Source organism: Leucopleurus acutus, assembly GCF_964270905.1.
Source record: "Leucopleurus acutus genome assembly, chromosome: 4".
Taxonomy (NCBI): Eukaryota; Metazoa; Chordata; class Mammalia; order Artiodactyla; family Delphinidae; genus Leucopleurus; species Leucopleurus acutus.
In genome coordinates, this window is record NC_139146.1 from 134,127,791 (window position 1) to 134,151,251 (window position 23,461).

General features: G+C 39.6%; 1 protein-coding gene across 3 annotated transcripts in view; it reads right to left on the minus strand.

Moving 5' to 3' along the window:
* Window positions 1–23,461, minus strand: part of GAB1 (GRB2 associated binding protein 1) — a 127,326-nt gene that overhangs the window by 37,038 nt on the left and 66,827 nt on the right. For all 3 annotated transcript variants that reach the window (XM_082837835.1, XM_082837836.1, XM_082837834.1), the window contains exon 2: window positions 6,131–6,425. In XM_082837835.1, coding sequence (XP_082693961.1) covers window positions 6,131–6,188 — 58 coding nt within the window. In that variant the 5' untranslated portion in view covers window positions 6,189–6,425. The remainder of the gene's footprint in view (window positions 1–6,130; window positions 6,426–23,461) is intronic.

Sequence of the window (23,461 nt, forward strand, 5' to 3'; positions counted from 1 at the left end):
CACAACACCAAATGCTAGTAACGTAGAGTAACTAGAAGTTTTATATGCTGCTGGTAGGAAAGCAATTGGCACAATAACTTCGGAAAACTAAAGCTACTAACAAATCTACTAAAACTAAAAATATATATCCTGTGATGAATTGCAGCAATTCTACTCATGGGTATATATACCAAAGAGCAAAGTGTTCATGTCCATCAAAGGACAGATGTAAAAATGTTCACAGCAGCTTTATCTGTATTAACTAAAAACTGGAAACAAGCCAAATGTCTATCAACATTTGAATAGATCAATAATTTACAATATATTCACACAGTGGAATGCTACATAGGATGCTGAACTCGTGCGACATGCAACATAGATGGATCTCACAGGCTTACTATTGGAAAAAAGAAGCCAGACTCAATGGTTTTATTTGTGTAAAGTTCAAGTATAGGGAAAACGAATCTATGGTGATAGAAGCAAAATAATGGTTACACCTGAACTTTTTTTCTGCGTTTTTACTGGGAAGAAAGGTGAGAAAACCTTCTAGGGGACTGGAACTGTTCTATTTCTTGATTTGAGTGGGGGTTTCACAGATTTCTATTTCTATGTATAGATACAGAATGGATATATAAAACTATATTGAACTGTAAACTTAAGATCTGTGCCTTGCACAGTAATAAGTTATACCTGTATGAAAGAGTAAATAAAAAGAAATTTAAGTTCCCTAATTAAGAAGCACTGCTTTGCAGGAATGGCAGCGTGTGTATATTCTCACATTAGCTTCCCTACTTTTCTAAAAGGAAGAATATCAGAGAATTACACTTTTTTTTTAAGCCAGTATTATCTGGGCATTTTGAGAAAAGCAACTCAACTGATTAAGAGGCAACTTTCCAAACTTGCCCCTGAAATGAGACCAGGAGCCTCTGCACCAAGTCAGTTGCATTCAGCCCTAAGGCTGAGCTTCCTGGCACTTGTTTAGCAGATTGTCCAGCTTCCACCTCGGGGTAGAAACAAAAATAAATCTGCACATTTCCAAGAAAAACAAAAGAAATTAGTTTCTTGGTCTCAAGTTTACTAAATAAAAGCATTCATAGGAACCACACACAGGGCAATGAGCTAGAACTGAAAAACAGATTCAGCCTGCCAGCATTCGGAGTATTCAATAATAGCAATGGTCACCTGGGGCAGCGGAAATAACATGGTAATGATATTTTGAAAGGTTCCTGGAATCAAAACACAGGTCAGAATTTTCCCCTTTCCTTTTGTTTTCTGGAGAAAATTAGTTGTTCTCCTAGGGATTGGGGATAGTTATGTTCTCAGGCTGTAATACCAAGCATAGTCTATTTCTTCCCACGTCTACCCTGAAACTAGTTTTAGTGAACAATCATTTTGTGTTATTAATTTTACGCCAAGAGTGGGAGCGTATTCGGCTGTCTGAAAAGGGAAGAACACAGGGCTCAGGGGACAGATCTAGGTAAAGACAAAAGCCCCTATTATACAGTGCGTGGAGGAGAATATAAAGCAGGTAGTAAAGTTAATGGAAGAACAAAGACATTTTGATACTCCCCTTGTCATATTAAACTGTATGAATGTGATCATGAAGGATAACAGCAGTTCTCTGCTGTTTAGAATTTGATACAAAACTTTAAAAATGTGGAATTTTGAAGGCGGCATCTAGCAAAGTCAGCTACTACAAATCAGTAGGGAAATACAATGGCTGGCTTTTAAAGGCTTTTTGCAGTTTTGCTACTATGCCTCAAAACCCAAAATTATAGAGCAAAATAAAACTATCTGTGTGGCTCCTTGATACTACACAATGGAGGATTGCTCATCTTTCACCAATTTATTCCAAGAAACTCAAGTCTCCAACACAATCTAGTAAGACATTTCTGACTGTGGTTATTTGGGAGATGGCCACGATGAACTTGTAAAAACATCTAAATTATAGAATTGAAAAAATACGTACAATTGCATTTAGATATAGATCAGGAACTAAATTTAAAAGTATTGGCAAACTGAAGTCCTTAGGGACTTATTTTAATGAACAGATAAAAATGATCTGTGGGGCTTCCCTGGTGGCGCAGCGGTTGAGAGTCCGCCTGCCGATGCAGGGGACACGGGTTCGTGCCCCGGTCCGGGAGGATCCCACATGCCGCAGAGCGGCTGCGCCCGTGAGCCATGGCCGCTGAGCCTGCGCGTCTGGAGCCTGTGCTCCGCAACGGGAGAGGCCGCAACAGTGAGAGGCCCGCATACCGCAAAAAAAAAAAAAAAAAAAGATCTGTGATTAGCATAGCTACTCTTGGTAACCAACTCAGCTTATATACATCAAATTTGATTAATCATATTATCAATTTTCTTACAACTTCCCCTTTTATGGATATTGCGAAGATTACAAGTTCACAAATTGAGAGCTTCACTCAAGGCAAATATACTTCTAATCTGTTTTATAAGAATTTGGGAGTTTTGCCACTGAAAGGTGGCTTTCAAGTTTTGAAACTTTCCCCCTCCCTATACTAGTAAGTTTATGAAGTGAAAACAGGCACTGTAACTGATTCTGACTACTAATGCCAATGAAGATGTTCCACTAAGGACAAAAATAAAGTTCTCAGTACATTATCAGCTATAGTCACAGAGCCATTTAAAACTACCTAGGCTTTTCCTGATCCTGCTGAGATGCAATCAGCTGCTATCTATGCTTTTCTTTTTCTTTTAGCGGAGCACCTAACAACTGGTATTATAATTCCTAGATTATTTGCCTGTCTCTCCTACTAGACTGACTTAAGCTCTATGAGGGCAAAAACTGTATTTATACACTTCCACAGTATCATACTTTAATATATAAAATTATATCTTAATGTTATATATTAACACTTAAATATATGTTAAAGTATGATTTATATTAAAAACTGTGAACACATATATGTACATACATATACATCTAACTTGCACTTATCAACTGTACTGAATTATTTTGGGTATGACTCTTCTCTCACTAGATGCTCAGTTTCCTGTCTATAATACCTCTCATCTGTCTGCCTAACTGGCCACCTAATATGTATCGGTTGAATGAATGCCCAGAGCCTAGTGGAGTACTGGCAAACTCAAATAATTGGGTAGATAACTGAATTAATGTTCTAAAGCAGACAAAACCTATCTACTTCCCAGAGCTGACTGGCTCCCAGATGATAAGAATCATTCTAAGGTGGACAGATGGACCAGACTCCTTGCCTTAAAACTTGCAAAGCTAATCTGGGACACTTGAGCATGACAAATTCTTATTTTGGGGGTTCTCAACTCTAACCACCCCCAAAAGTGCTTCCAAAAATTACACACTCACATTCCTTAACCGGAGAACACACTAAGAGGGCATCTTATATCCTTTGCTAAGTCGGACAATTATAAAGAAAACAAAAAGAGACAGAAGAACACCTACTGTAGTCTTTCAGATCTGCTGAATCTGTACAGGCAACCAATGGAGACAGAAATCTGCATTTATATCCCCCCAAATTCTAAATTGAAAAGGTAGCGGGCAAAAGAACAACATCAACACAAAGATTATACAACCACTTCAATTATTTTAGCTGAAAATCCATCATACGAGGAAATGAATGTGAGGTCTAAATCCAATCATTATCATTACTGAGGGGCTGTTAACCATTAAAAAGAGAGCAATCTCATTTGTGACTTCAACTGAAAAATCCTCTTCTGCGCTCAAATATAGATCATGTATGCCACCAAGAAGGGAAAGGAGTTTAACTGGCGTTACAAGTAATACCAGCAGGCCCACTTAAAATGTGAACATATTTAGTAACTTCACAAAAACAACTGAAGCTTTAATTCCACATGTGCAACAATTGCTTGAGGCTTTTTAATCAGTAGAACTCTGCTGAAGAGCTCTAGGTCATTAGCCCCGGGTCTAAATCAGACGGCCTCCTTCCCTTTCTCAGTGCTGTTTTCCCTCGAGCATTCTAGATTTCCTCAGCAAGGGTTTTCCCCCAGCCCACTGGGCCAATCCCAGCCCTGGAAGCCTCCTTCTCCTGGGGGCTGCCTGGCCAAAGAGGAAACAGCATGCTGACCTGAGCTAATTAGAGATGATGACTGTTTCACTTCAATCTAACTCTTGAAGTTGATTGTTAACACAATTTTTCCACCCCTCACTGAATCTCCAGCACTCCTAAATATAGATATTTGGAAATGCATGCTTGTCAATGTGAGTATAACCATGAAAACAACAGGGTCAAAGACCCTATTTAATAAGGTCACCTTTATTTCTGATTCTTGGCTCTGCAAACCTAAATTAGTATTGGAGTCCCCTCCGTGGGTTCTTAGTGTTTGTTTAAAAAGGAAGAGAAGTACAGAAGTAGACAGGGAATATAAGAGGTCATGACAGCTATATAAAAGCACCCAAAGAGGAATTCCACTTGTAAAATTCTTCTTGAGGGACTTTTCTGGTGGCGCAGTGGTTAAGAATCTGCTTGCCAATGCAGGGGACACAGGTTCGAGCCCTGGTCTGGGACGATCCCACAAGCTGCGGAGCAAGTAAGCCCGTGCGCCACAACTACTGAGCCTGCACTCTAGAACCCGCGAACCATAACTACTGAGCCCGCGTGCCACAACTACTGAAGCCCGTGCACCTAGAGCCCACGTTCCACAACGAGAAGCCACCGCAATGAGAAGCCCGTGCACTGCAACGAAGAGTAGCCCCCGCTCGCCGCAACTAGGTAAAGCTCACATGCAGCAATGAAGACGCAATGCAGCCGAAAATAAATAAAAATTTATTAAAAAAAAAAAATTCTTCTTGAGGCCTTTAATCACTCAGCTCCTCCCAGGAAAGGCACTCAAATCTCAGATCCTCAAGCAAGTCTCTCCTTGCCTTTATCATTCATAGCCCTCTGCTCCAGCCAAGGAGGAGTCTACTCCACCTCTGGGCCCTTCCCTAGCCCCTAAGCCTGCAGGTTCTGCATTCCTCCTTTCATTTATGTAGATATAACACTACTTCCTTCAAAAGCCTACAGTTCACAATTGGTCCTTCTCCAAGAAGCTTTTCTTCACTACCTCTTTTTCAAAACTTGAGACCACTCTTCCTCCATGCTTTTTTTAGGACATTTGTGTTAAGTAAATTCGTATGTTTGTTACTTTTTCATCATGTTTTGTGACTGATTCTCATTTGCTTTTCATAGGTACTGACAGTCACCTTGGCTATTTCATAACTCCATAATCCAATATAGTTTAAAACATAACTCCTGTATCCATCATCAGATGAAAGGATAAAGAAGATGTGGTGTGTGTGCGCATGCGTGCGCGCGCGCGCGCGCACACACACACACACACACACACACAGTGGAATACTACCCAGCCATCAAAAAGAAGTAATGTTGCCATTTGCAACAACATAGATAGACCTGGAGGGTGTTATGCTAAGTGAAATAAGTCAGACAAAGAAAGACAAATACTGTATGATATCACTTATATGTGGAATCTAAAAAATATAACAAACTAGCGAGTATAACAAAAAAGAAGGGGACTCACAGATACAGAGATGAAATTAGTGGTTACCAGTGGGGAGAGGGAAGGAGGAGGGGCAAGAGAGAGGTAGGGGATTAAGGGGTACAAATTATCATGTATAAAACAAGCTATAAGGATATACTGTACAACACAAGGAATATTGCCAATATTTTGTAATAACTATAAATGGAGCACACCCTTTAAAGACTGTGAATCACTATATTGTACACCTGTAACATATAATACTGTACAGCAACTATACTTCAGTTAAAAAAAACTCCTGAAGAATTAAGTTGAGCCGCATGAAAATGTTATTTTAACAGGTTGAAATATCAAGTATCAGCAGTGTTAAGGTTCAACTTAATATTTACCTTGGAACTCAAGAAATGCTCTTAAATAAGTATGCCTTCTTGTCATCTTCTTCAGGACATTATTTAAACACTGCCCCACAATGGTAGTCTCTCTTTCTAAAATCTATAAAAATTTCTCCTTAAACTGATTAAAAGGTTTGCTTTTTCTAAATGTTGTTACTATTATAAAAAAAATTATATTGTGTAACTGAAATAACAAAGAATTTTACAACGGTTTTTAAAATGTAGTAATAAAGGAGAACTCAGGTTGAGTCACAAAATCTTGAACTTACCTTCTTCTGTAGGATTAAACCCACAGATGTCACAAATACAACGAACCCACTTATTCATCTCCTCTTCACTGTCTGCTACCAAGTAGAAAATCCGGTCAATGGTGTTGATATCAAAAATGTAGCTGTTTTCAAACTCTTTTTTGTTAAATGTCAATCCAGCATCAACTTGCTGACATAAATTTAAATCAATAATACGGATAGGCTTCTTGGCATGATCATTTTTGTAATATTCCAAGACATCTGGATCTCCAGTTAAACGGCCACTGCGTAACACAAACCATCTCCTCTTCCATGCCTAGGAACAAAACAAAAATATCCATCCAGTGTTAACTCGAGAGAAATTTTTCAAGATGCACATTTGTCAAACCAATTTTATAAATGCACTGACTAGAGAAAGTCATAGACAATGTTTTGTTTCCACAGAATAATCTACCACTCCAGCAAAGTTTACTGATGCTTCCTCAATTAACTTAATAATATGTGTATACACATTTATTGTTTTCTATTAGAGCTTCTGATAAAACATTAGAAGACACCGATTGATATTAGAAGCTATTTCATTGATAGGTAATATCCAGTCAACAAACCAAGGAAGATTTAGTTTTTACTAAATATAAAAAGCAAATGGTGCTGGGAAAACTGGATATATCCAACTGCAAAAGAATAAAGTTAGACTCTCACCGTATCAAATAAAAATTAACTCAAAATGGATCAAAGACCTACATGTAACAGCTAAAACTAGAAAATTCTTAGAAAAACAAATACGGAAAACCTTGATGATATTAGGTTTGGTAATGATTTCTTGATTATGACAGTAAGAGCACAGGAAACAAAACAAACGCCAGGGAAACTGGACTGCATCAAAATTTTAAACTTTTATATTGTTGAAGAACATGATCAAAGAGTGAAAAGGCACCTCACAGAATGGGAGGAAATATTTGCAAATCATATATCTGATAAGAAATTAATGTCTAGAATACATATAGAACTCCTACGACTCAGTGACAATGAAAATATACAACCCAATTAAAAAATGGGCAAAGGACTTGAAGAATTTGACTCCCCAAGAAAGATATACAAATGACCAATAAGCACAAGAAAAGATGTTCAACATGACTATCAGTGGAGAAATGCACCATGAGATACCACTTCATACACATTAGAATGGCTATTATCAAAAAGGCAGAACATAACAAGTGTGAGCCAGGATATGAAGAAACTGGAACCTTTGTGCATTGCTGGTACGAATGTAAAATGGTGTAACTACTGTGGAAAATGGGATGGCGGTCCTTCAAAAAATTCCAGTGTGGGTATCTAACTCAAAAGTATGAAAAGCAGGGTCTCTCAGAGACATATCTGTACACCCATGTTCATTGCAGCATTATTCACAAAGGTCAAAAGGTGGAAGCAACCCAAGTGTCCATTGATGAATGAAGAGATAAATGAAATATATACAATGAAATATTATTCAGCCTTAAAAGAAAATTCTGACACATGCTACAATCTGTATAAACCTTGAGATGTTATGGTAAATGAAATAAGCCAAAGGGACAAAAATTGTAGGATTTATATGAGGTACCTATCTATTTATATGAGGTACCTACGGTAATCAAATTCACAGAGAGAGAAAGCAAAATGGTTGTTGCCTGGCATTAGGGGGAAGGGGGATGGGGAGTTAGTGTTTAATGGGTAGAGTTTCAGTTTGAGAAGATGAAAAAGTTCTGGAGATAAATGACCATGATGGTTGCACAACAATGTGAAAGTACTTAATGCTACTGAACTGTACACTTAAAAAATGATTAGTGGGCTTCCCTGGTGGCGCAGTGGTTGAGAGTCCACCTGCCAATGCAGGGGACACGGGTTCGTGTCCTGGTCCGGGAAGATCCCACATGCCGTGGAGCGGCTGGGCCCATAAGCCATGGCCAATGAGCCTGTGCGTCCGGAGCCTGTGCTCCGCAGCGGCAGAGGCCACAACAGTGAGAGGCCCACATACCGCAAAAAAAAAAAAAAAAAAAATCCATTTAGTTAATATATGACATCTACTTATTTCAAAATAAATAAATATCATCTCTTAGTAAAAGGACGCCTTCACAGATACCTCCCTATCAAACAGTAAGCTTAAAAAAGGAATAGAGAAGTAAAGAGAAAGGAAAACAGAGTATTATGTCACTTATCCAGGGCCATCAAGGAATCACATCTTTTTGTAAAAGTGATTTCTCCAGATAGTGAAGGTTCTGTCTTTAAATACATAAATGACTTTTTAAAACTTTAATGTCTTTCATGGAAATCCTTCTAAAATGCCTTACTACATAATTCATTGAACATAATTCATCCATTCCCCAATGACTCAGACTAAGTATTACAGGCATCAATTTCTATACTGCACTTCAGAGAAGCTCTCGGGCTGCAGGACTGTTCGGAGGGTTATCTGTCCCTATACTAAATAGTGCCATACTGCTGTGCTTGTATATAGTTCATCTCTAACCATTTAAATACGGTCTTTTTTTTTTCTCTTAAGTTTTCACCAATTGTCACTTCTCCCTTCTAATCATATGGTTTATAGCAGGGGTCCCCAACCCCTGCTCCACGGACCGGTATTGGCCCATGGCCTGTTAGGAATCAGGCCGCATAGCAGGAGGTGAGCGGCGGGCAGCGAGTGAAGCTTCATCTGCTGCTCCCCATCTCTCACATCACCACCAGAACAAACCCTATCTCCCCTCCACCCCACCCACTCCGTGGAAAAACTGTCTTTCACGAAACTGGTCCCTGGTGCCGAAAAGGTTGGGGACCGCTGGTTTACAGGATGCCAAACTGTCTCCTGCCTCAGGGACTTTGCACATGCTGTTTCCTAAGTCCGGGATGTTCTTTCCTCTCTTTGCCAGGCAGACTTTGACCTTTAGGCCTTCCCTTCCCTGACCAACCTCAACTCAACCACCACCGGTTGTAGAGCAGGGCATAATGTTAGGGACCCCATCACATACCTATGCAGTGATTTTTGTAATCTGCAATCCAGTTTTTCTTTGTATTTATTTATTTAGCATCTAACTCCCCAAGCAGACCATAAAGTCCGAGAAGACAGTGACCATGTCTGCTTTATTTGCCGTTACATACTCAATGCAGAGCAAGGCAAGGGCCGAATACCTAGAAATATTTGTACAATAAATAGAATTCCCCTAAGACTATGAAGTTGTAAAATTTTTGAGACTATTAGATTAGATACATTGGCCACCCTGAATAGAAAGGCGTGTGCTTTCAAAACCTCTTCTACTTGAGAAAAATACTGAACATTTACATCATAAAATAAACATAACTGAGCTTTACCAAAACACACACACAAAACACCTTGGGAAAATGACAAAGAAGAGAATAGAATGAAATATGTCCCTTTGCTACAGCTCATGTGTCACTCTTCGTCATCCAGTTGACTGTGGCTCCCCCAAACATTTCTTTGCTTCCCTCTTGAAATGATACTGTGAAAATGTAATAGGCCCTTGGAAACTAAAATACCTAGCCAAGAAATGAACAGCAGTGAACTGCGGGGCACTAGACAGATTGGGCTAGCGATTACAGAGGCCGAGAAGACATTATCTAAGAGATGAACCCTTGCAGCAGGAAATTACAGCATGAAAACACAGAATTTAGCCAAGCAGCACCTGCCACTTATTTATTTATTTTTAATGTGGTCCAAATGTGAATGTTTGTCTCAGTCACAAAATGAGTCACTCTCATTGAATCTGGCACAGATTAAACTGGAAAACAAAAGCAATTACATAAACTACACACTTTAATAAGGCAGATACAAAGGTTCTCTGGATTAGGGTACAAAGCACAATTTAGCCACAGAATAAAGCTTGATGCTCGACAAGAGAACTGACATCAGCACCCTTGCTAATCACAGCACAAAAGCTTCTCTATGTTTTGTCTGAGCACAAAATGGGTCCACATAAATCAGTCTTTGTTATCTGAAAATATCTGGGATTCTTAAAGTTTGCCCTATTTTTATCCTTGCTGCCTTGGTAGCCCCAGAGAAAGCTGTACATTGCCTCACCAATCCTACAGAGCAGTAACAGACAAAAAGGACACGTTTTCTAGAAACCCTCAAAAACACTCCAAGCAATTTTAAACAAAATGCATGTGAAAAAACGTTTTATCTACTGGCAAATGAGCAGGTGTGCTTGAGAAGAACTATGCAAACATTTATTTTGTTGTCATTTCCTACAATGCAATAGTCACTTCAACCTGACGTTGAATCAATGATGCAGTAAAAAGATTTCACCAGCAGGTCTGCATTTTGAAGCAGCTTTAAAAGCGCCATACTCTGATACAGGTGTTCCATCTCAGGGTTTCAAGATTAACTTTGGCTACTGTACTAACATCAAAAGAGAACAGCACGAGAGTCCATGGATCCCAATGGAAATACATTTAGATCAGACTGCCAAACTAAATATCCAATATCCAATGGAGTTTTTGCATTGCCATCTACCCATTCCCTATGTTTGGTGCCTGCCTACCGCCTGCAGAGTTTGCCCTGCCAAACTCTCTGGCAGGGCACACGGGGCTCTTCCAGCCTCTCCCTATCTCTCCAGCCTCACTTCTTGCCTCTGCCTTCCAACCACATCGGAAATGCTTGCAGGTCCCCTAACACTCTGCTTCTGTCCTGCCTCTGGCCCTGATACAGGCTGCCCCTTGGCACATAATCCACCCCCTGGATTTAGCTCAGATCTCAGGGCACCATCCCTAAGCGGCCCCCTCCAAGCTCTCCATTTCCCCCTCGTTCCCAGTTACCGTGTTTGACATCCCTACAAGTGAGCATCTTGAGGGCTGGAGCCATGTCTTTTCACCTTTCATCTTTCTTCTCCTAGTCCCAAGGAGGTGCTCAGTCAGCATCTGCTGAATATGCCAATCAAAGGAACCATGGCTAAAAATATGGAAGTTCTCACACTTTCTATGCATTCTGGGGATATTGACATGACTGCAATCTGCCCAGCCCATTTGCAGTTTGGCTGACAAGAATTTGTCAGGCAAGGTAGAGGTGCATAAACCATCAATTCGTTTGTTTTAAAAACTCTACGGATATGAGAGGAATTTTTATACTCCATTTTAAAGGAAAACTGTTCTTTTAAATAATTTCTGTATTTAAGCCAGCTGCATACATCATACCGAAGACAGACTTGTCATGTGGAAGCAAGGTTCTAATACAGGTTTATCACATACCTACAGAGTATGGGTATGTACACATTGGCAAGAAAGTACAGATGGAGTCCCATTACCTCGTGGGAAGAAAAAAATTTCAATACGGATTAGCCCCAAACCACGACCTGTAATAATATTACTAACAAACTTACAAAATATGTCTAATTTGCCTAAATGGCAAACGGGCTCAGTTTTAAAGAAAAACACTGCGAATGCTGCACACACTTGTTTTCTGAGCTTTCTCTGCTATAACTGATGTAACACGGGCTTGGTACAATGCTTTCCAAGACTCCCTAATCGCTTCCCTGTACTTCTAACTGGAAGAGCTAATTATTGAAGAAATAGCCAATAAATGGATGGGCAAAGAGAAGAGGTCAGGGTGGTCCAGTGATTCTCAACTCTAACTCTAGGTAAGAAATATCTAGAGAAATTTACTTAGAAAAAAAAAAAAAAGATTGATGCCTGGGGGCCTCACCTCAGGCCAACTAAACTGGAGCGTGGGGCATCAGCCCTAGCACCAGCATAGGTAGTTTTAAATGCTCACCAGGTGATTTCTCTGTGCCACCAAGACTTGAGAACCACTGGTCCAATCAATAGACACAATTAGGTTGCTTCTTAAAATAGAATTAAAGAAACAAACACAGAGGTCCTTTAAAGCTTTCATCTATCTAATTCCTTATCTTCTCAAGGCTTCTGCTCTTGCCAAGCTAGTTTTATCTTCTCCCTTCTCGTCTTTGTTGACAATATTTATCCTATTGGCGAGTATGTCTGAACTCCTTTCTACTGTTGGAAACCTAATCTATTCTCCAAGGTTCTGTCCAAACTTTCCCTTTTCCTCGCCACACCTTCCCTCTGGAGTCTTGGCCATCCATCAGATACTGCCCTGGAAAGTCTTCTGCATGGCTATAGACAGTTTGGAACCACCTGTTATTTTACTGTGTACATCTCCAAATGTTCCAAATGCTTGTGAATTATTTTCCCGAGTTCTTTGAAAGCCGAGACCATTCCTTAAATGTTTTTTTATATCTGCCCCAGCGCTTCACCCATTGTGAAGCCCTCAAAGCCTCGACAGGATGCTTTTAAAGTTTTCTGTTCATCACAATGACTGCGGAGAGTCAGCGAACTTAAATGAAAAGACCTCAGGGAAAGAAAAAAAGAAGTCCATAGTTGTTATTAGGGTAGCCCAAACTGCCTTTACAGGTTGCCATACAAGGTTCTTCAAAACCATACTTACCTGTCTGGCCTTTCCAGCCAACGCGCGCATTTTGTTGTTTTGTTTTGAGTCTAACGCATCCTCTCTCTCTCACCCAATGATCCTACTCAGTCTTCAAGAGTCAGCTCAATAACCTCTTCTTTGCAGCTTCCCTCAACTTTCTCTGAGTTAAGGCTTCTCTGAACTCTCAGCACACAGGTCCCAAGTAGCCCATTAACAAGCCCATTCTGTTCGAGCAGTTCAGAAAGACCTCTGATGACTGCATTCAGGTCTCTCTAGTTGCTGAATCCTCGAGTTTACCTTGACCCGATAAACTGAAGAACAGCACTTGCTATGTTCTTGAGCCATCTGCCTTTCCATCATGAAGCACCACCACTAATTTTACTAACCCTATATTATCCTAGGAAACTGGGGGGAAAAGTAGAGTGGAACTTTCTTATTCTGAAATCCCTTAAAAGGTATTTCATGACTGATACTTAAGGAAAGAAGGTCGTGACTGTGAATTCAAAATTTACGTAGAATCTCAGAAATCTGTAAAATGTTAACCCATGAAGACATGGGTTTCACAAAATGAAAATGCTGTTTTTAATAAGATAGGTTTTAATCTAAACTTCATCAGCAGGGTAATGGTTAAATTTAAATAAATTACGAGCTATCTATACTATAGTAAGTTGATGCAAAACATTTTAAAAAGTGAGCTAGATCTCACTTATATATGAAAAATGCCCACAAGATAATTGTTAAATTTTTTTAAAAAGTGAGTTACCGAACTTTATGATTTCATTTAGTCTGAAATGATTGTGTGCTTGTACATGTAAACTATGTTTAGAGAGCAGGTCTGGAAGGAGACACACCGGAAGTGTTAAATGTGGTCATTCCAGGAATAGGGATGGGAGGGTCAGACCAGTTTCGTGTTTTTATTTTATATGATTTTGTGCAGTCTGATTTTTTTCAAGGAGCTTCCATTTACTCCTTTTATAATTTTTAAAATATCACATGATTTAAAAGCTTATAGTTAAAAATGCTCTGAAAAACAAAGTCTATTAATTAATATTTTAAAATCTAGGAATGATGTACACACACAGAAAAGTTTATTTCTGTATGGAAATGCATACTCTTCTTCTTATTCTGCAATTAGTGAATAAATTTAGCCTTTCTTTTAAATATAGAATTCCAGGATACATCTGGAGAGAGTCTTGGTCAGGAAATAGCTTAGACAAAGTATAACTACTTTGTTTTCAAGACTGGAATTCAGAGGGTTAAAAAGAAAAAAAAAAGTAAAGTTAGGAACACTTAAAAGAGAGAAACAAATTTCTTCCACCAAAGTCCAGTGGTTATAATATTCTCACAATTTTAATTTATTTTAAAAACCATGTCAGTAAATGGTTAACATACTTAGATAGTTAACTATCTAAAATAAGCACTTTGGGAATTACTTTACCTATTAAAAATATTAAATTTCCATAATAATAATACAACCAGGGTAAATAAAATAAAGAAAAACAAATTAACCATGAAGCAGGGACAAAAGAAAACCGTTTACTTTAAAATACTTGAGTTGTTTTCCAGGAAGCACCATCTTTTCTCATAGAGCAAAATAAGGAAAAAACACACTCCGTGGAAGTTTCCACTCCACTGGCTCTGTCATTATGATCATCTGTTCCAAACACACACAAGCCTAAAATTTCCTGTTTTCAAACTATTGTCACCATTTTCTAGCCTAGTGTTATCTGTGCTAACTTTAGCTTAGTAATATAAACAAAAGAATACACCAAAAATAATGCAGAACAATGCCTAGATATAGGCTCACAACTGTGCCACAAACCTTTTAAATGGGAGTTTACATATGCTGCCCGGACAAAAACAAATTAGCTAGACCTGAACCAATTTCACAATAGCAAAACAACAGCAAAAAATCAAATTTAACTCAAACACTACAGTAGCTGGGAAAAAAAAAATTCAGGGAATTTTAAATTATTAATGAATAATCGTATCATATCATTTACTTGTTGAAAGTAAATGTGCATATCATTTACTTGTTGAAATCATTGCTAAACTGATGCCTACCTCGAAGCTCTGGTGTTAAGTCCTGCATCAAATGAACAAACAAAAAAGCAATGATGAAAACTCCCCAGTATTTAATACACACAAACTAGTTTCTATACCTTTTGGGGTCACAGACCGCTTTGAGAATCTAATAAAAGCAATGGAACCTTTTCTTAGAAAAAGGCACATACATAATATTGCACAGTTTCAGGGGTTCACATGACCCCTGGGGCACATGTTAAGAATGCTCGAAATAGGACTACACTTTAATACTTCTTACTACAAAGAACAGTTTGATATGAGACCTTGGACCCCAACCAGGCATATCGGTTACTAAAGTTCCACAGGAAGGTAGGTCACCTCATGGCATTAACTCTCAATACAGCACTGTGGGGCAGGCTGAATATATTTTTACCTGTGAATACTAGTTCATCTCTCATCATACTTCCACACTAACTCTGGGGCTTTTCAAGGCTTCCTTACTCTGACCATGAGTCTGAAGAGAGGCAGGAGCCTGGCTAGCAGTGGATCCAAGATAAGCTTGCTATGTCCTGTGTGTCTGGGAATGAAGGTCTGGAGTGATGGTATAGCTGAACCTGTACTGGTAAGAAAGACCACCTGCCTTGGGTTTCATCTGTTCTCACCCCTTTCCTGCTACCGCATGCACTAAGGGTCAGTGAGCTCATATCAGGGTGTGCTCATAGGAAAGTGGGGTCAGGGAATCCACCTGAACTTTTGGAATCAGCCTCCAGCCTACACAAAAGGTAGCTGGAGTCATATGCAATCTGGCCAGCTAGAGATTTAGAATGGGTGCCACAGCTAGCGACAGAGCAAGTATGTACCTGGCCGTGTCGTCTGTATATCTCCCTAAGAACCTGTGGAGGCAGAGGTGGCACAAATGTCCAGGCAGACTCTTAGCAATCTAGCTGAAAACAGCAGAAGTACAACGCAGGGCTGTGAGCTCCAAACACGCCCAGAAGTCACTGAACCATTCATTTCATCTCTACGAATCTCACCTAAAGAAACAATGCATTCTGCAGCTAAATATATAGGCATCAAAACACTCAACACCGTGCTGTTTATATGAGTAAATATTTGAAAACGATCTAAATATCCAACAATAGGGTGACCAACCATCCCATGTTCCCAGGGCTGTCCCTGTTTTGGAAGTCAAAGTTCCACGTCCTGACACCCCTCAGTCCTGAGCAAACCAGGAAGGTTGGTGACAGCAGGAAATTGAGTAAATAAATTAAGATACATCTCCATGAAGGTGTCTGACAAAATCAGTAAAAGATGCTTTTCAATGGCATTTTTTAAGATCCCGCTTCCCCATGGTCTGAAAAATTTCCAAAACATTGAGAGAGCTTGGCAAGGAACTAACCTTTTGCATTTGGAGTAACTGCAATCTGGTGTGAAGGAAAACTGGAACACCTGCCTTTCTACCTTCTCTGGCTCTCTATCACCTGCACCAGGTAAAGCTGACTGCTCCAGGGTATTCAGAGCACCTGTGCAAACTTCTATCTGAGTACTCTCCTCTTGACTGTCAAGCAGTCCTCTGTACAGCTGCTTTCCTCCCCAAGATCTTGTCCCATTCCTCCTCTATCTAAGTGCTTTGCATAGTGCATAGCAGGCAAGGGCTTGGCGCCTTAAAAGGCATGTGTGATAACTTACCTGAACAAATGAACGAACGAATCAATGTCTCCTGGTGACCCTGAAAACGCTGTCTCTGTCCTTCGCTAACTTAGTCTTCACGTAAATGGATGACACGCCAAACCAACAGTGGGCCTTCTTATTGCTAGGAGTTTGGCCATAAATCCTATCAAATCTCCTCCTCCAGAAGGTTCGGCCAACAAAAAGGGAAACTAACTTAATCAAGAAACAAATCAATATGAAACCACGCCAATGTGCTAAAATTCAGAAACTACAACTTCAGACAGTGCCTACAGTATTTTGGAAAGTCTACATATTTATGTTAGTATATTTATTTATATATATAATTATTCTCTCTTCATATATTCAACATTGGGGTGTGTGTGTGTGTGTAATGACATCCCGGTTTTTGAGGGCCGAATGCAATGTTATTAGGGAGAATAAAGACAAAATGCCATGTACTATGAAGTATAGTGTCAATGCACATGTTTAAGTGAAGAAGATGTGAGAACGTTACTTAAATTTTGTTGTTTAAGTGGTAGGAAATTGATATCACATCTTAAAGTCACAAGATTTTCCAGCACAGATACAAATTCTAATTGCAGTTTTAGAGCAGTACTGTCCAAGAGAACTTTCTGCAATGATGCAAATGGCTACATTGATCACACATTAAGTTCGGGCTTCCCTGGTGGCGCAGTGGTTGAGAGTCCACCTGCCGATGCAGGGGACACGGGTTCGTGCCCTGGTCTGGGAAGATCCCACATGCCGCAGAGTGGCTGGGCCCGTGAGCCATGGCCGTTGAGCCTGCGCGTCCGAAGCCTGTGCTCCGCGGCGGGAGAGATTGCAAAGGTGAGAGGCCCACGTACCGCAAAAAAAAAAAACCAAAAAACCACATTAAGTTCAAGATGCAGGGAAGAATAACCTCACCCAGAGAGGAGAACTAAGCACAAAGCTGAACATGATACAAAAATTACCCCACAGATACTGAAATCAAGAGGACCTCTGATGCGAACGTGTAAGACTTAGCCCAAGTGCGGACAATGATGTTCTCCCCACCCCCAATCACAGAGGGGCATGTCACCCAATCACAGAGGGGAGTGTCACCCTTTGAAGACATGATTCTTTGGGGGAAAACACTTTTTCATTCATGTAACATCCAGCTAATGATCTCATCGTACAAGAAAAACTGTTGATCATTTACTTCTCTTTGTTTTCAACAAATCGGTGCTATCTTGCCCATTCTATGATGTGTTGGCCCTAAAATGAGCCCAGCTTTCTTTTTCCTGTCAACTTTCCATCTCCCTCTACACCACCCAAGCCTCCTGACCTTTGACCAACAGGAAGTAGATACAATGGACTGAAAATAACAGCGACTGGAAGGATTTGTGAATGCACAATTTAATGCTTGAGGACTAGGAGAGAAGGGCTGGGGGAAAGAGAAAAAGGACTAGCTATTTCTGCCAGTGCCATTTGGCAGGACCCAATTCATCTTGAATTCCATACAAAACTGTTATCGCAGTTATACAGCTCATAAAAGCTAAAAAAAAAAAGGACAGTATGTACAGTAGTACATATATAGATATACCAAATGCAGTGGACACAACTTATACACCCATCTGCTTTAAGCATGTTAGAAACCCTGTGAGACAGTCAGTCATTCACAAAGTGCTGGCATCCGAGGTAACAGACAACAACTGACTGTGTCTGACTTGCCAACTTGGAAGTTCACTAAAGTCTATAAAAGCTAAAAATAGCCCCACAAACATGTTTACAGGCATTTTGAAAATACAGGATCCACACTGTTTTCTAAATATAAACCTTGAGTTTGTAGCACAGGGATTGGCTTTGGGTTTTCAGAGACGTCATTGGGACATCCCACACTTTGGCACAGAAATTCACATTTCACTATTTTACTTTAAATATATAATTGGTAGTATTTAACTAGAGAGAAGGTGGGGTGGATCTGGAAGGGAGAGGATGTGCAGAAAAAGATGGTATCTCTTCCCCCATTTAATTAGAGGGCTTCAGACGACCACAAACCCCCAATTCTTTGTGGTGGGATCAGACCGTCATAAAATTCTGAAAAGGGAGATCTGGCCTATATTTTTCCACTCTTTATATCCACTCTCCAATCCAGTCCCTGCCCCCTTCCTAAGACTGTAGGTGCTACCGCAGTAGATAGAGACAGAAAGTCAGATGGAACATGTACACATGTGTAAAAGTCCCTGCATCCCAACTGGTCCACGAGTGTAGGCGTGCTGAAGGCAGCAATTCTTTTTTTTTTTTTTGGCCACGCCACGCAGCTTCTGGGATCTTTGTTCCCTGACCAGGGATCGAACCCATTGCCTTGGCAGTGAAAGCTCAGAGTCCTAACCACTGGACCACCAGGGAATTCCCAAAGCAACAATTCTAATTCTTGTCCAGTTCCTGATAAGTGAAATCATTCTGAATCAAACACGGGAAAATTCCAACTAAAACCCACAATGCTCATATCAACTGGGATTGCTGAGGGGGAAAGTGGTATACTAAGACTATGAAAGAGTTAAAGGAGTACTTTATTAGTGCAGAAAAACATGTCTATTTGGTCTCTTAAGTTATGTAAAATTACTTTTTGATATTAATTTCTGGTTAGAATTTGTTTAGATTTTATCCTCTGAATTTAATTCTACTAAATCTTTAAAATTTAGCAGCTATTAAAAAAAATAAGAGAAAGAAAAACCTACAGCAACAGACTTAGCTCCGTACTAGTATGTTATAAACTTCAAATGTCTGTGCCTCTTAAAGTCCTGTGGTAGAATCTATATTTCTGGAGGTTATGCAACATCCAAGTGAAATACTCTCCAAAATAAAGTTGTGTCAGTCGTATGGGCATTTTCTCAACAAATTTATTTGTAATAAACTACAAGCAATAAGAAATTCAACTGAAAAATTAGGGGAAATTATATATAATCCTACCACCATCAAAAGTACATATTTTTCCATATTTTCATCTAATTTTTGTTCATTTACATATATGCTTTCTAAGTATACTGTTTAAATAAAGATGACTGTGTTTTTGGTTTCCTGAGCCACACTTCTAACTTTCAGGAGCTTAAAATTCTCAGGTATAAAATTTTAATTCATTAATATTTCATTAATATTCACTAGTATTAATTTTTCCAGGTCTTGCTTATCATGCTAGAATTATGGAAATAAAAGTGAAGCCCTCACTGAATGCTTTCTGAAACCTGATAAAGAAAACACACTTAACGATTGTAAAAACACAAGACATTTATTTACCATGGGTTTTCTTAGCACAGCATCCCAGATACACTCTAGCAATTAAGATATTTAATTATAACTTGAATGATGTCCTGCTGGGCCTTGTCCAATTTGCTACAGTATGTAGTTGATGCTCTAAGCAAATAATGATGAAAACAAACATATATCTTCTCCAAAGAAATGCTATCACCTTGTATGACCATTATTGAATGGCCACCTCATACTGTATAGACCAATTTATTAAATCTAACAGATGAAGAATTTATTCTAGGAAAAAAGATCTTTTGATACTTCACTTATGTTAGGCATTGTAACCTGAAGACATTCTCAGAATAAACATCTCGACTTCTCGGCCATTTAAATGTTTATACCTTAAAAATTAAAAGATGAGGCAATCTAGTTATAGATTATCTACTATGAACAAAGGATAGTTTGGTCCAAAAACAGAGGAGAAGTTAAGGAGAAACAAAATATCTCTAGTTAAAATTTGACTAGCTTTAAAAAAAATGAAAACAAAAGTACCTGCTCTGTATTTTGTTGAGTAATTGACCATGAAAAGGCAAAGTAATGAGATTTTCATTTAAAGATTAAGATTATGTAACCCTAGGCTGGCTGAGGTCAATGAGTTTTGGGTAACTAGATCTAATTCTTGGTGGAGCAAAGACAAAGAATAAAAAACACAAGACCTTTAGCTAGCCTCCTAGACGTGGCACTGAAGTCCCCACGCCAACCCCATATGGCTTTCTAATCTTTAGGAGCAGTTGGAAAAGAATAATCAGAAATAAAAACTATTCAGCACTGTAGCTATCAAGAATTCCTTGGGGGGCGCAATATAGGGGGGGAGTGGGAGGTACAAACTATTGGCTGTAAGACAGGCTACAAGGATGTATTGTATAATACAGGAAATATAGCCAATAGTTTGTAATAACTGTAAATGAAGTATAACCTTTAAAAATTGTATAAAAAATAAAAAATTATAAAAGAAAAAAGAATTTAAAGAAAAAAAAAAAGAATCCCTTAGGGTTCCTCTCAGCTTAGTCCTTTCACCAAATGGCTTAGAGGGCAACCGTAAGTAACCATTTATTTATACGCAGACTCCTAGAACTCTCTCTTCACTGCTCTATTCTCAAAATCTAACACACACAATGCTTGACAAAAGTAGGGACCCAGCTAGTGTGACTGAGTGAATGAATGAACGAAAGTCTTCATGAATAAGATGAACTTTACAATGATCACCGTTACAGTCGTCCATAAATAATAATTAAGTGGTTTGAGATTTGATGGTGGAAATGGAAACCTGCTAGGAAAGCAAAAGAAGTATACTGTGACAATGAATTAAATTGAAAAATTACCAGTAAGACTGAATAAACATTTACACTTTAGGGCTTCCCTGGTGGCGCACAGTGGTTGAGAGTCTGCCTGCTGATGCAGGGGACACAGGTTCATGCCCCGGTCCGGGAAGATCCCACATGCCGTGGAGCGGCTGGGCCCGTGAGCCATGGCCGCTGAGCCTGCACGTCTGGAGCCTGTGCTCCGCAATGGGAAAGGCCACAACAGTGAGAGGTCCACATACCGCCAAAAAAAAAAACATTTACACTTTAAATATAGAAATAAGCATAATATAGATGCTACTAAATGAAAGATACTAAATAGAAAAACCTTCCCCCAAGGTATCCAGAAGGAGCAGCAAACACAGGGCATAAAATTATAGCAAATGCAATGCATTGAATAGGTTTCCTTTCTTCTCCATTCTGTCGTCTGCCCCCTAGTGGAGTCCTTATGAGCAGAGAAAAACGTAAGAAAGGCAGGCACTACAGAAATCAGGAAAAACCAAAACAGAACACAACAGAACCGAACAAAACAAAGCACAAAGCACAAAGGGGTTACTCTGGACTTCTACAAATCAGCTACTCAAGAGCAGAAAGTTAACTTATGAAATTCCTGTTCAACGCTTTTGCCCCAAAGACAAAACGCTTGTATCAACTTAGGCAGGTTCACTATTCCCTTGTGCACCTTTGGACTTCTGATTATTACCTTTTAAGGAAAAGTCGGCATCTGTAGATTGCATCTAGGTAGTATATGGGTTTCAGGATATTTACGAAGACAATTTACTAACTGCTAGTTTCTCAGTGCATGTGGTCAGCCCGCTTTAATTTCTGGTTTTCAGGTGTCTTTGACATGAGTGGCTAAAACAAAATCATTTCCATAAAGATGACTCTGGAAAGCTATGGATTCATTTTCACCGTACTTCAAATCAAGGCACAGGTAAAGTGAAACCGAGACGCTGAACAGTGATGACAGGCATGGCTGAGGGACTCCTCTGGAAAGCAGGCTTATCTCCATGGGAGGCTTTCTGTCTGGAAAGAGGTATGGGTTTTATCTATGATCTCATCAGCAGCAACAACCGACTCTCCTCCAAACCGGCTGCATTTTGTACTTGAGTTTTGCATTAATATGTACATTTCTTTAAATATGAAGATGACAGTCACTGCTATTGACTTACGTAAACAAGCAGTCCGGTGACCCCCCCCTCCCCCCTTGTGACTGGTGACACACATTTGCAAGGCAGCTATCCAGCCAGCCAGGGTTAGACAAACTACACTCACTGAACAAAACGTCAGAAAATCATCCCTGAAGGGAGATACAAGTCTTAGGCGTTTCTGGGCTTCAGTGATCCAGTGGTTCTATTTCTTAACCTCTGGAGCAATCAGAATGCTTAATAACTCATGACTATTTTAAACAAAATGATCTCTAGAGAGGTGATACTAGATGTTCTCCCATATGTAAGTACTTGAACATTTAAAACTCCTGCATCGGTAAGACTTCTGTTTCCCAGAACTGTATGAAAAAATTCAAATGAGAAGGTCCATACAAAAAACATTCAGAGACGAATAAAAGCACCAAAATAAACAGTTTCCTTAATTAGCATGTTTTAACACCCTGTGTAGAAGTGCATTCGTATGATAATTCTGGCAAGGTTCTAAAAACAGTTCGCTTCCAGTGATTCATGACTACATCTTACATGTAGTGCAGTTATCAGCTTAAAACACTCTCACCAGCTTTTCCATGGAGGAAACAGAGGGGCCTAAATCAGGGGAGATGAAGTATTCAAGGTTTACTTTAACAAGCAAATACTCAGGATATAGGAACCCAAGACTTAGATTTTTTTCTGTTCTCAGACTGCTGTGCATGCTGTGAAAGGTGAGAGGGATGAGACAGCTGACATCCATCTTCCTCAGATCATTTATCTTTTCCCTTTGGACAAACCCTCAGCAACAGGAAGTATCAAGAAGACCGAAGAAAACTCTTGTGCTGGTTATGCTTTTCCCAATTTCTCTTTTGTTGCTCAGACCTCTACTAGAAAAGGGCTTCCCTGGTGGCGCAGTGGTTGAGGGTCGCCTGCCAATGCAGGGGACGCGGGTTCGTGTCCCCGTCTGGGAGGATCCCACGTGCCGCAGAGCGGCTGGGCCCGTGAACCATGGCCGCTGAGCCTGCGCGTCCGGAGCCTGTGCTCCGCAACGGGAGAGGCCACAACAGTGAGAGGCCCGCGTACCGCAAAAAAAAAAAAAAAAAAATCTCTACTAGAAAAGCAAGGAAAGGCAAATTTCCACCAAAGACGCCCCCCCCCCCCAAAGATTTACTCCAATCATCGAGGCTCCTATGTCAGGAAGAAGGAAGGTGGGGGGAGTTTTCCCAGCTCTATACTTGGATATTATGGCTCCTCGGGTTAATTTTTATCTGCTGTCTGTTTCACTACCAAATTACAATATTTATAGAGGGCAAAGCAGCTAAAATAATTGACTTTCTTAAAACTTACTATATTTAGATAATGATATCACTACTAAGTTTTAAATACACTAACATGATTTAATTCTTAAAGCATGCTTATATATCTAATATAATGTTTTGGAGTCAGTTCAAATTATTCATTAAAATGAGTAACAAGGGAACAAAACAACAAAGAGGCA